Raw genomic sequence first — 12,207 nt, 5'->3', positions numbered from 1 at the left:
TGAATCAACATGGAGATGTGCAATGCAGAATAGTTTTAGTCTCTTATTACACATTTGTTTACTTATCCAAAATATGCAATTATTCTTGTACTTTAATCTTCAAAATTAGTAGATAAGTTTTATTCTTTCTTCCATTATAGGTATCAAGTATGGAAGGCTCATCTAGTAGCCGACCCACATTGATTGACTCAAGTTCACCAGTTCAAACACCAGGAAGTAATCGGGATCCAACTGTAAGTGCAAGTGCAACTGCAACTTGTGGTAATAGTCCAGTTGTAGAAGAAGAAAATGATGATGTTGATAACCCATTCCAAAGGAAGAAAAGAGTGAAGACATCTCCTGTATGGGCAGAATTTAGAGAGGTTCTTCAACCCGATAATACGAAGAAGGCAGAATGCATCCATTGTAAGGCCAAATTGTCTATTAATGCAACTGGAAGCACAACTCAATTTTCTAGACATTTGAAGGGGTGTCTAAGGCGAAGGGTTTTCAGTAATCAACAACAACAGTTGAACTTTCCGGTTGCGGATGCAATGGCAGTAGGTAGTGGGCTGCCTCCTCTTATAGGTGGGAAGTTTGAGATGGCTCGGATGAGGGAACTAGTAGCGCAATGGGTGCTTATGCATGAGCACCCATTCAAAGTTGTCGAGCAAACGGGTTTTAATAATTTGCTAAGATATGCGAGTCCTGGTTGGGAAAAAATATCATGCTTCACAAGTAAAAATGATTGTATAAAGGTGTATGAAATGGAAAAGAAGAAGTTGAAGGCTGTTTTGAAGAATATTGATAGAATTAGTTTGACTACTGATCTGTGGAATTCAAGTAATCAGAAACTTGAGTACATGGTTTTGACGGGGCATTGGATAGATACTAATTGGAGGTTGAACAAACGTGTGCTCAGTTTTGTTCGTTTAAATCCTCCTCGCGGTGGTGTCCAGATTGCGGATAGCGTATTTAACTGTTTGCGGTAATGGGGAATTGAGAACAAAGTCTTCACGATATCAGTTGATAATGCATCTAGTAATGACTTGGCAATCAAGGTTCTAAAGGAAAACTTTTCTATAACCAAGAAGCTTCTTTGCGGGGGAAAGTTGTTTCATGTTAGGTGTTGCGCCCACATATTAAACATAATGGTGCAAGATGGTCTTAGTCAGATTAGGCACAGTATCAAATACGTCCGTGATGGTGTCTACTACATCAATCAATCGAAGAGTAGACTACAAATCTTTTCAGAAATTGTGCAAAAATTGCAGTTGCCTCACAAAAAGTTGATATTGGATTGTAAAACGAGGTGGAACTCAACTTATGAGATGTTGGCAACTGCACTAAAATTCCAAAGCGTGTTTCCAAGATACTTTGAAAGAGACCGGCATTTCACTTCTTGTCCCCTTGAGGAAGATTGGGATAAGATACAGAAAGTTTGTGAAATTTTGAAGGTTTTCAATGTTACCACTAGCATCATTTTAGGGTTTGAATATCCAACATCAAATAAATTTCTTGCCGAGCTTTGTAAGGTGAAGGTTTTGTTGGATAAACATGCTGAGGATGAAAATGAATTTTTGAGGACCATGGTGATGAAGATGAAAGGGAAATTTGATAAATATTGGGGGGAGTGCAATTTGTTGATAGCTATAGCTGTTGTTTTGGACCCTAGGTGCAAAATGAGAGTGTTGGACTATGCTTTCCCTAAGATTTATGATGATCTTGACGCACGGGTTCATTCTACAATAGTTTGGGATGCCTTGTACGAGTTGTACAAGGAATATGTGGCCGCTAGTCAATCATCTACTAATCAACATATGTCTGCAACTAGACAGGGTAGGGGGAAGGGGAGTGGGAGTGGGAGTGGGAGTGGGAGTAGTAGTGGGACGAATGTAGATGATGACTCTTCTGGTTGGTTGGATTTAATGAACTATGTGGACGTGATTGAAACTGTTGCCCCGGAAAAATCAGAGTTAGATTCCTATTTTGAAGAGCCATGTTATAAGTGTCAAGTGGATTATGAGGCGTTTGATGCCTTAAAGTGGTGGCAAGCAAATAGTTTGAAATATCCAGTGTTATGCAAGGTGGCTCATGATATACTTGCCATTCCTATTAGCACGGTGGCTTCAGAGGCTACCTTTAGTGCGAGAAGTAGAGTTATTGACAATTATCGATCTCGACTATCTCTGGACATAGTGCAAGCACTACTATGTGGAGGTGATTGGTGTCGCAGTCAGCTAGGACTAATGAAGATGGATGAAGTAAGTTCAATTAACAAATAAATTATTACTGTTTTTATGTCTTGTTTATTTTGAATATTATTTTCTTTTACTCTAACGTTAAACTTTCTGATTTTTTCTTATATATGTTTTAGTCGGATGAGGAACCACTGGAGATTACCCTTCCTATCTCTTCAGTTGAAGGGATTGAGTAGATTGTTTGACCCTCAAACATATATTCACAGGTTTGTAAATATATAGCCCTTTTGTAGTTTTTTTAATTTCTACGCAGAAAACCTGGTTATTCAATATAGATATTGAGATTATTTAGTATTGCTGTGTTGATTTTGATTTGGGGAATGGTGATTGCTGTGTTGATTTTGATTGGTGAATGATGAATTGCAAACATTTGACTTGCAAATTATTTGCTTCCTTTGTATTTACACTTTGCAGGTGGGAGCGTAGGAGGCCTGGCTTTGGGTGGCTTTGTGCCTTTCTTCTGCTTTGGGTGGCTTTGGGTTTTTCTCTCCTGGTCTACTCGGATTTTGCTGTCACAAAGTCTATATTTCTTGAATTAGTTTTTTGCTCTTTTGTCTTTGTATATAGCTTCATGGAGTATACTTTTGTGTTTTTATATAGCTTCATGTGTTTGGACTTTGGACATAGGCACATGGCTTCATGGAGTGTACTTTTAGTTTGTACATAGCTTCATGGAGTGTACTTTTGGTTTGTATATAGCTTCATGTGTTTGTACAATTGTAATGCGTATTTCATCCAACAACTTTAAACTTGTCATTTCATTTTATGTTTTGGAAGATTTTAAACTTGTCATTTCATTTTATGTTTTGGAAGATTGTTGGTGTTGGAAATTAAAGATTGTGTTGAATTATGGGCAAAATTTGCATTTATCTAAGTACAATGTCGACGAAATTTGCTTGAATTAGGTTTCTCAGACAGATTTATAAGTGGGATATTGTATTGTATGTAAAATTGTATGTAGAATTGTATGTAGATAGGTGGAAGTCGAAGCTGGAACTACAGGAAGATTTAAAATTACAATTGCAGTCTGTCTCGAGCTCGTTCGAGCTCGAGTACTCCTTCACACTCGCAAGCTCGAGCTCAAGCTTGAGTACTGAAGCTCGATTAAGGTCTAGCTCGAGCTCGAGCTCGGTACTGTTCCTCACGAACCGAGCTCAAGTACCGAGACACTCGACTCGACTCGGCTCGTATACATCCCTAGGCCTACACATGCTGATGCATCTTTCTCTATGGTAAAGTTGGTGTTAGTAAACCAAGGAATTTAATTATCATATGAATTATGGCTATTGCAACATCACACCAAACTAATATATATAATAATTCTCTAGTCAATATATTTTGACATTTGGGACTGTACTAAGCAACCTGTAACCTCTTGAAGAATACACAGATGGCAATTTGGGAGGTGAGTCTATTTAAATTTGTTTGTAGATATCAGTTTTTTGATAAGCTTCTTCCTAGATCCAACATTCAATGTTGTGACTTTGCTAATATCTATCTAAATTGGTTTTAGGCTTTGCATAAGTGCCAGCTTGGAAATGAAGTTAGAAAGAAGGAAGGGAAGCTAGATTTCAGAGTTGTCTTTTCTTTTATTCTATCATACAAGTTGTAAAATTGTTCGAACTTGATAATGGCGCAGAATTTAATTGCATAAGTTCATATGGTTTTTGTAGTTACTGAGAATGGAGAGAATTAAAGTATGGGACAGAGGTAGTTGGTGTGCCCCGAGCATGTGCCACTTAAGAAAAGTAAAGTCTCGGTGCTTGATGAAGCTACTGCATCCGTCGATACTGCTACTGATAATCAGATTCAACTAACTTTTCGACAACACTTCACTGACTGCACAGTCATAACCATTGACATAGGATAACTTCTGTTCTTGATAGTGATATGGTTCTTCTTCTTAATTACGGTTTCTATAGTCCAGAATCTGGATATTCTTTTATTGGTTGTGTTATTGTCACGGTAACAATAATTATTTTTCAATATCTTGGCATAGGACTTGTTGAGGAATATGATTCTCTAGACAAAGTTGCTCGAAAACAAGTCATCGTCTTTTGCACAACTTGTTGCAGAATACAATCTCAGGGTAAATTCCAGTTTCTTTTGTTACTGTAATCTGCTTTGGAATCAAATGCTTTAATCAATAAAGCAATTCTATTTTTGAAGTGAAAGCACTATAGTATTGTATTTAACCTATCAATTTCTGTCAATCTGAACAAATTATTTAACAATATTAAACAACAAATAGCCCCGAAAACTGTACTCTAAAGCATTTTAATTTATTTCCCTTGACCCTTGACATTACTTATTTGAAGCAAACAAGTTTAACAAGCTTAACCATTTTACACACTACACATCTACACGTACATCGATCATAATCTCACGAGATCTATATGTTGTTGGGAGATTAAGATTAAGAACAATAAGGAATAGGAATCAGCATCAAGTCTGTTTTCCTGCCTAAAGTTACACCAAAGACCTCAGCCATGTCTAGATCTTTAGGATTCATCCTATTTGGGAGCTTCCAATCAAAATGGTATAGAAGTTGTGCGAGTGGCAACTCAATATTTGGTAGTGCAAACGTTAAGCCTGGACAGATTCTCCTTCCAGCTCTAAATTGAATGTATTCGAAATCTGCCCCCCCGAAATCAATTGAACTGCCAAGAAATCTCTCAGGATAAAATGTCTCAGCGTCATTCCAATATCCAGGATCTCTTCCAATTGCCCATCCGTTAACAACCACTCTAGTCTTTTCAGGAATCGTGTACCCGTTGATTTCACAACTCTCTCTGCATTCCCTTGGAAGTAAAAGAGGTACTGGAGCATGCAGCCTCATGGTTTCTTTGATCACTGATTTCAAGTACTTCAATTCCTGAATGCCATTTTCATCAATATATCCTTTTCCATCAAAGACTCGTCTTACTTCAGCTTGTGCCTCTTTCATTACCCTTGGGTTTCTTAACAATTCTAGCATTGCCCACTGTAAAGCCGTTGATGATTTCTCACTTCCAGCACTAAAAATATCCTGAGAAACTATTGGATGATGGCTTGAAATGCTGTTGTATTAGAACTTAAATGGAACGACGTCGTTTTGATTCAAACTGAAGAAACAATCTTGAGCATTGATGAAAAGAAGATCTAACGGCTGGAATTTAACCCTAATGTCAACCATATAAATGCAAAGTTATTTTGGCATTTTACGCATTATGTTTTTGTGCAAATCTCTCTCTTCTTCGTTAAACACCATCTTGAGTCTTTTAGGGTTTCAATCTGGGTTGAGTGAATCTTGTAACTTGTTGATTGAGTGACTGGGTCAGGTCATTATGGGTGTATTATATACGCTGTTTATAGGGATTCGAAGGGTGTAATCTCTAGGGTGAGTTACAGGTTGAAGAAGGGGTTTTTGAGGGATTTATGTTGCTGTGTGTAATCTGTAATCTTGACAGTGATTTAGTGCAGCGAGCTCGTGTGATTCCCGAGTTCAACGTGGACGTAGCTTGCTCAAATATAGAGCAAGTGAACCACGGTAAATCTAGTTATTCTTGTGTGTGTTTTGTGTTTCTTGTTTTTGATCTTTTGTTACTTGGTTGATTCTTTCTGTGAGTGGTTATAACAGTGGTATCAAAGCCATTTCTTGGAGATTAGGGTTCTTTTGTTACGAAATTAGGGTTTCGTGAAATTAGGGTTTTTGGAAATTGGGGCTTTTCGGAACTGTGATTCCTTCTAGTCTCCAATAGGATCTAGAGAGTCAAATCTTGGCTAAATTCTAAAGGTATATAGGCTGGAAACCAATAACTGCCTTAAAAACTGCTTAGCAGTAATTGGCAAATTTTGGTGTAACAACGCCACGTACCTTCTTAGGTTCTTTATTGTTTTCTTTATTATCATTATATTGTAATGATTACCGCTCGTATGGAGATCTCCCAATATGATGGGAAGATCAATTTTGGGAGTTGGAAGAAACAGATGAAATCATTGCTTTCTCACAACAAGGTTGCCATCGCACTGGAAGAGGACTCCGAAAAATGGCCAGAGGAGATCAATGAAAAGGCGTACAATCTGATAATAATGAATCTGTCCGACAGCGTCCTCCGGAAGGTAGATGGAATTGAATCACCGATTGAACTCTAGGGTAAACTCACTACTTTGTATGCTTTGCAATCTGCCCCCAACCTAGCTTTTTTAAAGGGGGCTTTATTCTCTTATAAAATGGATAGTGTTAAGAGTATAGATGAAAACCTAGACAAGTTTCTGAAAATGACCTTGGTCCTAAAAGGGACAGATCAAGTTTTAGGAGAAACCAGCCTAGCCATGATTCTATTGAATTCCCTGACTGATGACTACCAGGTAGTCAAGAATGCCCTACAGTATTCGGGTACTGTACCAAATTTTGACCTACTAACAGCAAGACTTAGGGCTAGAGAATTAGAATTGAAAACCCAGAAACGGAATGGCACAAATCTGTTTGTTAAGAGTAGACCAGAACCTAGTCAAACTGGCAAAGGAAATCAGAATAATCAGGGGGCTAGAAATAAGAAAAAATGGAAAGGCAATAACAAGCATAGAAGAGATTCTAGAAAATGCTTCTTTTGTAATAAAATTGGGCATATTAAAAAGAATTGTTTTGAGTGGATTAAAAAACAAAAACAAGGGAATACTGAGAATAACCTAGCCACTACTAGAAACCTGGTAGAGGAACCTGAAGTACTTACTGTGTCAATGAATGACACTGGTGAAGAGTAGGTGTTGGACTCACGCTGTTCTTTTCACATGAGTCCTAGGAGAGACTGGTTCCAGGAATTTGAAAATGTTGAAAATGAAACTGTTTACATGGGAAACAATAATGCATGTAGAGTAAGAGGGATAGGCACAGTGACTCTAAGGGCTAACACTGGAAAAGTGGTAAAACTAACTAGGGTTAGATACATACCAGAACTTAAAAAATTTTTGATATCCCTTGGCACCTTAGATGAATCAGGATGTTGTTACAAAGTAGAACATGGATGCTTGAACATATATAGAGATAACAACCTGATACTGAAAGGAGAGAAAAGAAATGGCCTTTATATTCTTTGTGGGAACCATTTCCAAAACTATTTTAATTCTGTGATTACTTCTACTAACTTGTCCAATACAGAAAAGTGGCACCTTAGATTAGGCCACATGAGTTAAAGAGGCATGGACATTCTGAAGAATAAAAGGCAGTTTGGTAAGGACAAGACCACATCCCTCGAATTCTGTGAGAATTGTGTTTTAGGGAAACAGCATAGAAATAGTTTCACCAAGGGGACACACCTAGCCACTAGACCACTAGAATAAATACACTCTGACCTTTGGGGACCTGGAAAAGTGAAATCTTATGGAGGGAATAGCTACTTTCTGTCTCTGGTGGATGACTACAGCCGCAAGGTGTGGGTGTACTTATTGAAATCCAAAGATCAAGCTCTAGCTAGGTTTAAGGACTAGAAAACCTTAGTAGAGAACCAAATGGGAAAAAAGGTGAAGGTTCTTAGAACAGACAATGGGCTGGAATTTTGTAATCAAGAATTTGACAAGTTTTGTTGTGACCAAGGGGTTTTAAGACATAGGACAATAACCTATACCCCACAACAGAATGGAGTGGCAGAACGAATGAATAGAACCCTCCTTGATAAAGTTAGGTGCCTGTTAATAACCTCCAATCTCCCCACCTCCTTTTGGGGAGAAGCCTTTACAACAGCAGCATACCTGGTAAATAGAAGCCCATCTACTACAATAAACTTAAAGAGCCCTGAGGAAATATGGACTGCTAGAGTCCCAGCTCTAAGCCACTTGAGAGTTTTTGGGTGTGTAGCTTATGCACATACCACAGGAGGAAAATTGGAACCAAGGTCAACCAAGTGCATATTCTTGGGGTATCAAGAAGGGACCAAAGGTTATAGACTCTGGGATAGAGATACTCTAAGGGTTAGAATCATTGTGAGCAGAGATGTGATATTCAATGAGAGAGTATTTCCTTGTAAGGAAACTAGAACCAAAGCTGACCCCATTTCAAGTACAGAGGATCCCTTCACCAAACCTGAAGTTACACCAATTTAGGTGGAATTTCCTACTCAAACTCAAACCAGCCAAGAAACTGAAGCTGTTACTGAACATGGAGGAGAAATTGGATAAACTGATCCAGAACATGAGGATGAGATAGAAACAGTAGATGCCACTGAGATTCAACCTGAACACTTGCAAGACTACCAGCTTGCAAGAGACAAAACCAGAAGACAGGTAAGGGCACCCATGAGATATTCCTATGCTGATCTAATATACACTGCCCTCCTTGCAGGTACTAAAGTATAAAGAAGAGAACCATAAACTTATGAGGAAGCCATGCAGACAAAAGAAATGGACCAATGGAAGGCTGCTATGGAAGCTGAAATGAAGTCCTTGGAGGTGAACAGAACTTGGAAACTTGTACCAAAGCCTAAGGATCAGAAACTTGTACAATGCAAGTGGCTATTCAAACTAAAGGAAGGTATCATTGATAAGGATCCCCTCAGGTATAAGGCTAGACTTGTAGCCAAGGGTTTCACCCAAAGAGAGGGAATAGACTTCAATGAAGTCTTTTCCCCAGTAGTTAAGTACAAAACCATAAGGCTTATGTTGTCCATAGTAGCTCACCAGGATCTAGAGCTTGAACAATTAGATGTCACAACTGCATTCCTACATAGAGATCTTGAGGAAGAGATCTACAGGAGCCAACCCTTAGGTTTCATAGATAAAAAGGCCCCCAATCATGTCTGCTTACTGCTGAAATCCTTATATGGTCTAAAGCAATCCCCTAGGCAATGGTATAAGAGGTTTGACACCTTTATAGTAAGTATAGGATTCACTAGGAGTAAGTATGACAATTGCTTCTACTTTGCTGTTTTAGATGAAATATCTATTTACTTAATTACTACTGTATGTAGATGATATGTTACTGATAAGCAAATCAAAGCCTCTGATCTGTGTGTTAAAGAATAAACTGAATACTGAATTTGAAATGAAAGACCTAGGGGATGCTAGGAAGATCTTAGGCATGCAAATTGATAGAAACAGAAGTAAATGCAAATTGAAAATTCACCAGTGCTCATACCTGCATAAGTTAGTAGAAAAATTTGGAATGTCAAGGTCCAAAACTGTCTCAATGCCTTTAGCAAACCACTTCACATTAAGCAAGGCTCAATGCCCTAATACTGATGCTGAGTTAATTAGAATGGAGACCATACCCTATGCTAATGTGATTGGATCCTTGATATATGCTATGATTAGCACTAGGCCTGACCTGTGATTTGTGATATCATTGCTGAGTAGATTCATGTCCAATCCTGGTATGGAACATTGGACAGCCCTGAAGTGGGTACTCAAATATTTTAATGGATCTTTAAATGTGGGACTGGAATACTGTAAAAGATCTACCTCACTTAAGCCGGATGGTTTTGTAGACTTTGATTTTGTAGGTGACAGGGACACTAGGAAGTCAACCACTGCATATTACTTTACCTTGGGGGGGGCAACTGCATCAGCTGGAAGTCCTAATTACAGCCTATAGTTGCACTATCAATAACTGAGGCTGAATATGTGGCTGTAGCTGATGTATTTAAGGAGGCAATGTGGCTCAAAGGGATCCTGAGTGAAGCAAACCTGTCTGAACTGAAGCCAACATTTTTTCAGACAGTCAAAGTGTAATACATTTGAGTAAGAATCCAGTGTACCATGAGCGAACCAAACACATAGATGTTCGCTATCACTTTGTGAGAGATCTGATCACTAGGGAGGAGATAACTCTCAATAAGGTTCCTACTGAGCACAATCCAGTAGACATGGGCACGAAGATTGTTACACTTGCTAAGTTCAAGCATTGCTTGAACCTGCTATCCATTCAGTAAGCAAGAGTAACAAGAGAACCATGAAGGACTCACTAAAGGCAAGCTGCACTAGCACAGGGGTTGTTTTTCAACCCATCAAGGTGGAGATTGTTGGATGATGGCTTGAAACACTGTCGTATTAGAACTTAAATGGAACGACATCGTTTTGATTCAAACTGAAGAAACAATCCTGAGCGTTGATGAAAAGAAGATCTAACGGCTTGAATTTAACCCTAATGTCAACCATATAGAAGCAGAGTTATTTTGGCATTTCATGCATTATGTTTTTTGTGCAAATCTCTCTCTTCTTTGTTAAACACCATTTTGAGTCTTTTAGGGTTTCAATCTGGGTTGAGTGAATCTTGTAACTTGTTGACTGAGTGACTAGGTCAGGTCATTCTGGGTGTATTGTATACGCTGTTTATAGGGATTCGAAAGGTGTAATCTCTAGGGTGAGTTACGGGTTGAAGAAGGGGTTTTTGAGGGATTTGTGTTGCTGTGTGTAATCTGTAATCTTGACAGTGATTTAGTGCAGCGAGCTCGTGTGATTCCCGAGTTCAACATGGACGTAGTTTGCTCAAATATAGAGCAAGTGAACCACGGTAAATTTGGTTGTTCTTGTGTGTGTTTTGTGTTTCTTGTTTTTGATCTTTTGTTACTTGGTTGATTCTTTCTGTGAGTGGTTATAACAGAAACAAATTAAAAGTCATCAGCTTGGACATAATTTATTCAGTGCTCATTTAAGGGCATCAATATTGTCTGTTTGTGCTCATAAAATATGTCGAATGAACATATATATATGTGAAAAGACCTCGTAGTAATTGTAAAGAATAATTATACATTTAAAGAGATTATTATACTAACCCAGATGACTGCTTTGATGTTGTTGTCAGTTAGGGAAAATTCAAGGTCACCCTCCCGCTGGACTCTCAAAAGAACATCAACTAAATCTTCCTTTACTTCTCTTTCGCCGATTTTTGTCCTCTCCTTCTCTTTATGATCATTCAGGATATTTTCAAGTATTCCATCACTCTTCTGATGGAGCTTCTCAAGCTTCAGATCCGTTCCACTAATCATCTGAATTGCTTTAACAGAAGGGTAGAAATCAACAATGGAGAAACCTGCAGCTGCCTCTATGACTTCCAGTACGCATGATAGGAAAGCTTCTTCATCTTTGCATCTTTCTCTGAAAGCCAACCTGACTATTACGCCATATGTGAACCTGACAATTTCATCACTAAGATTGATTACTAATCCTTCATTAGCCTGTATGGCTTTAATGAGATTTGAGACCTCCTCTTTCCCTGACTGATCGCAGTGATTGGACTCGTCTTGCACTTAATAGCTCTATGGTTGCAATTTTTCGGAGCTGTCTCCAATAATTTCCATATGGTGCAAAAGCAATATCAGTATGGTCATAACTCACCAACTTCATGGAAACCAGAAAGGGCCGGTCTGCAAAGTTGAGGTCATGGGTTTTCAAAACTTCTCGGGCAATCTCTGCAGAAGAAACAACGACGGTTGAAACTTCACCAAGCTGGAGGTGCATCAAAGGTCCATGTTTCTTGGCCAAGTCTCTCAGGCGACGATGGGGTTGTGAACCGATCAGCTGGTGCAAGTTTCCAATTAGTGGTAGTTTCCAGGGCCCTGGGGGCATCTTTGAGCTTGAACTCCTGGATTTGTGTCCCTTTATTATTTTGAATGCCATGAAAGAGAACAAGAGCAAGGAGATGATAAGGTTGAAAGAAGGAATATGAAACTCCATGGAGAAGAATCAAGTTCCAAACTTTTTCCTCTGTTGACTGTTAAGATGATGAACTAAAAGGGCCAATACTGCTATCCTTATTTAGAAATGTTTTCTCCTAATAGTAACTATAATAAAGTTAATAAAAATCCACCAATTGTGATGTTAGCTTACATGGTAAAATGCACATGACACACTTGATTAGTTTTAGGTGACAATTAATTTGTCTCGACACTCTAAAGATGGACAAGATGGACTCTTTGGTTGGCAAGTGTTTTTCACTTAAAATATATCTTTTGTGAGTTCGAGTTCAACTAAATAGATATTGTCTATCTTATAT

The 12,207-nt window shown here is 38.5% G+C and overlaps 2 protein-coding genes across 2 annotated transcripts; one reads left to right on the top strand and one right to left on the bottom strand.

The window, feature by feature from the left end:
* Nucleotides 1-1,130: 1,130 nt before the first annotated feature.
* LOC116136696 (zinc finger BED domain-containing protein RICESLEEPER 2-like) lies at nucleotides 1,131-2,416 on the top strand. The gene is made up of 2 exons (XM_031422368.1): nucleotides 1,131-2,243; nucleotides 2,357-2,416. Exons 1-2 carry the CDS (start codon nucleotides 1,131-1,133, stop codon nucleotides 2,414-2,416), a joined length of 1,173 nt encoding a protein of 390 aa, XP_031278228.1.
* A 2,058-nt stretch (nucleotides 2,417-4,474) lies between these two features.
* On the bottom strand, nucleotides 4,475-11,888 carry LOC116136714 (cytochrome P450 71D10-like). The gene is given in 3 exon segments (XM_031422381.1): nucleotides 4,475-5,268; nucleotides 10,988-11,422; nucleotides 11,424-11,888. Coding segments are annotated over 3 exon segments (1,512 nt in total). The 3' UTR covers nucleotides 4,475-4,656.
* Nucleotides 11,889-12,207: the final 319 nt, after the last annotated feature.

Source organism: Pistacia vera, unplaced genomic scaffold (assembly GCF_008641045.1).
Source record: "Pistacia vera cultivar Batoury unplaced genomic scaffold, PisVer_v2 Contig318, whole genome shotgun sequence".
Lineage (NCBI taxonomy): Eukaryota > Viridiplantae > Streptophyta > Magnoliopsida > Sapindales > Anacardiaceae > Pistacia > Pistacia vera.
Note: the sequence above shows the minus strand (reverse complement) of the source record. Positions and strands in the feature narration are given on the sequence as shown.

Bases quoted from the DNA above. Each gene is read 5' to 3' on its own strand.
- LOC116136696 (XM_031422368.1), top strand. From the start codon at position 1,131: ATGGTGCAAGATGGTCTTAGTCAGATTAGGCACAGTATCAAATACGTC. The intron at 2,244-2,356 runs GTAAGTTCAATT...TATATGTTTTAG, and splicing joins GACTAATGAAGATGGATGAA to TCGGATGAGGAACCACTGGA.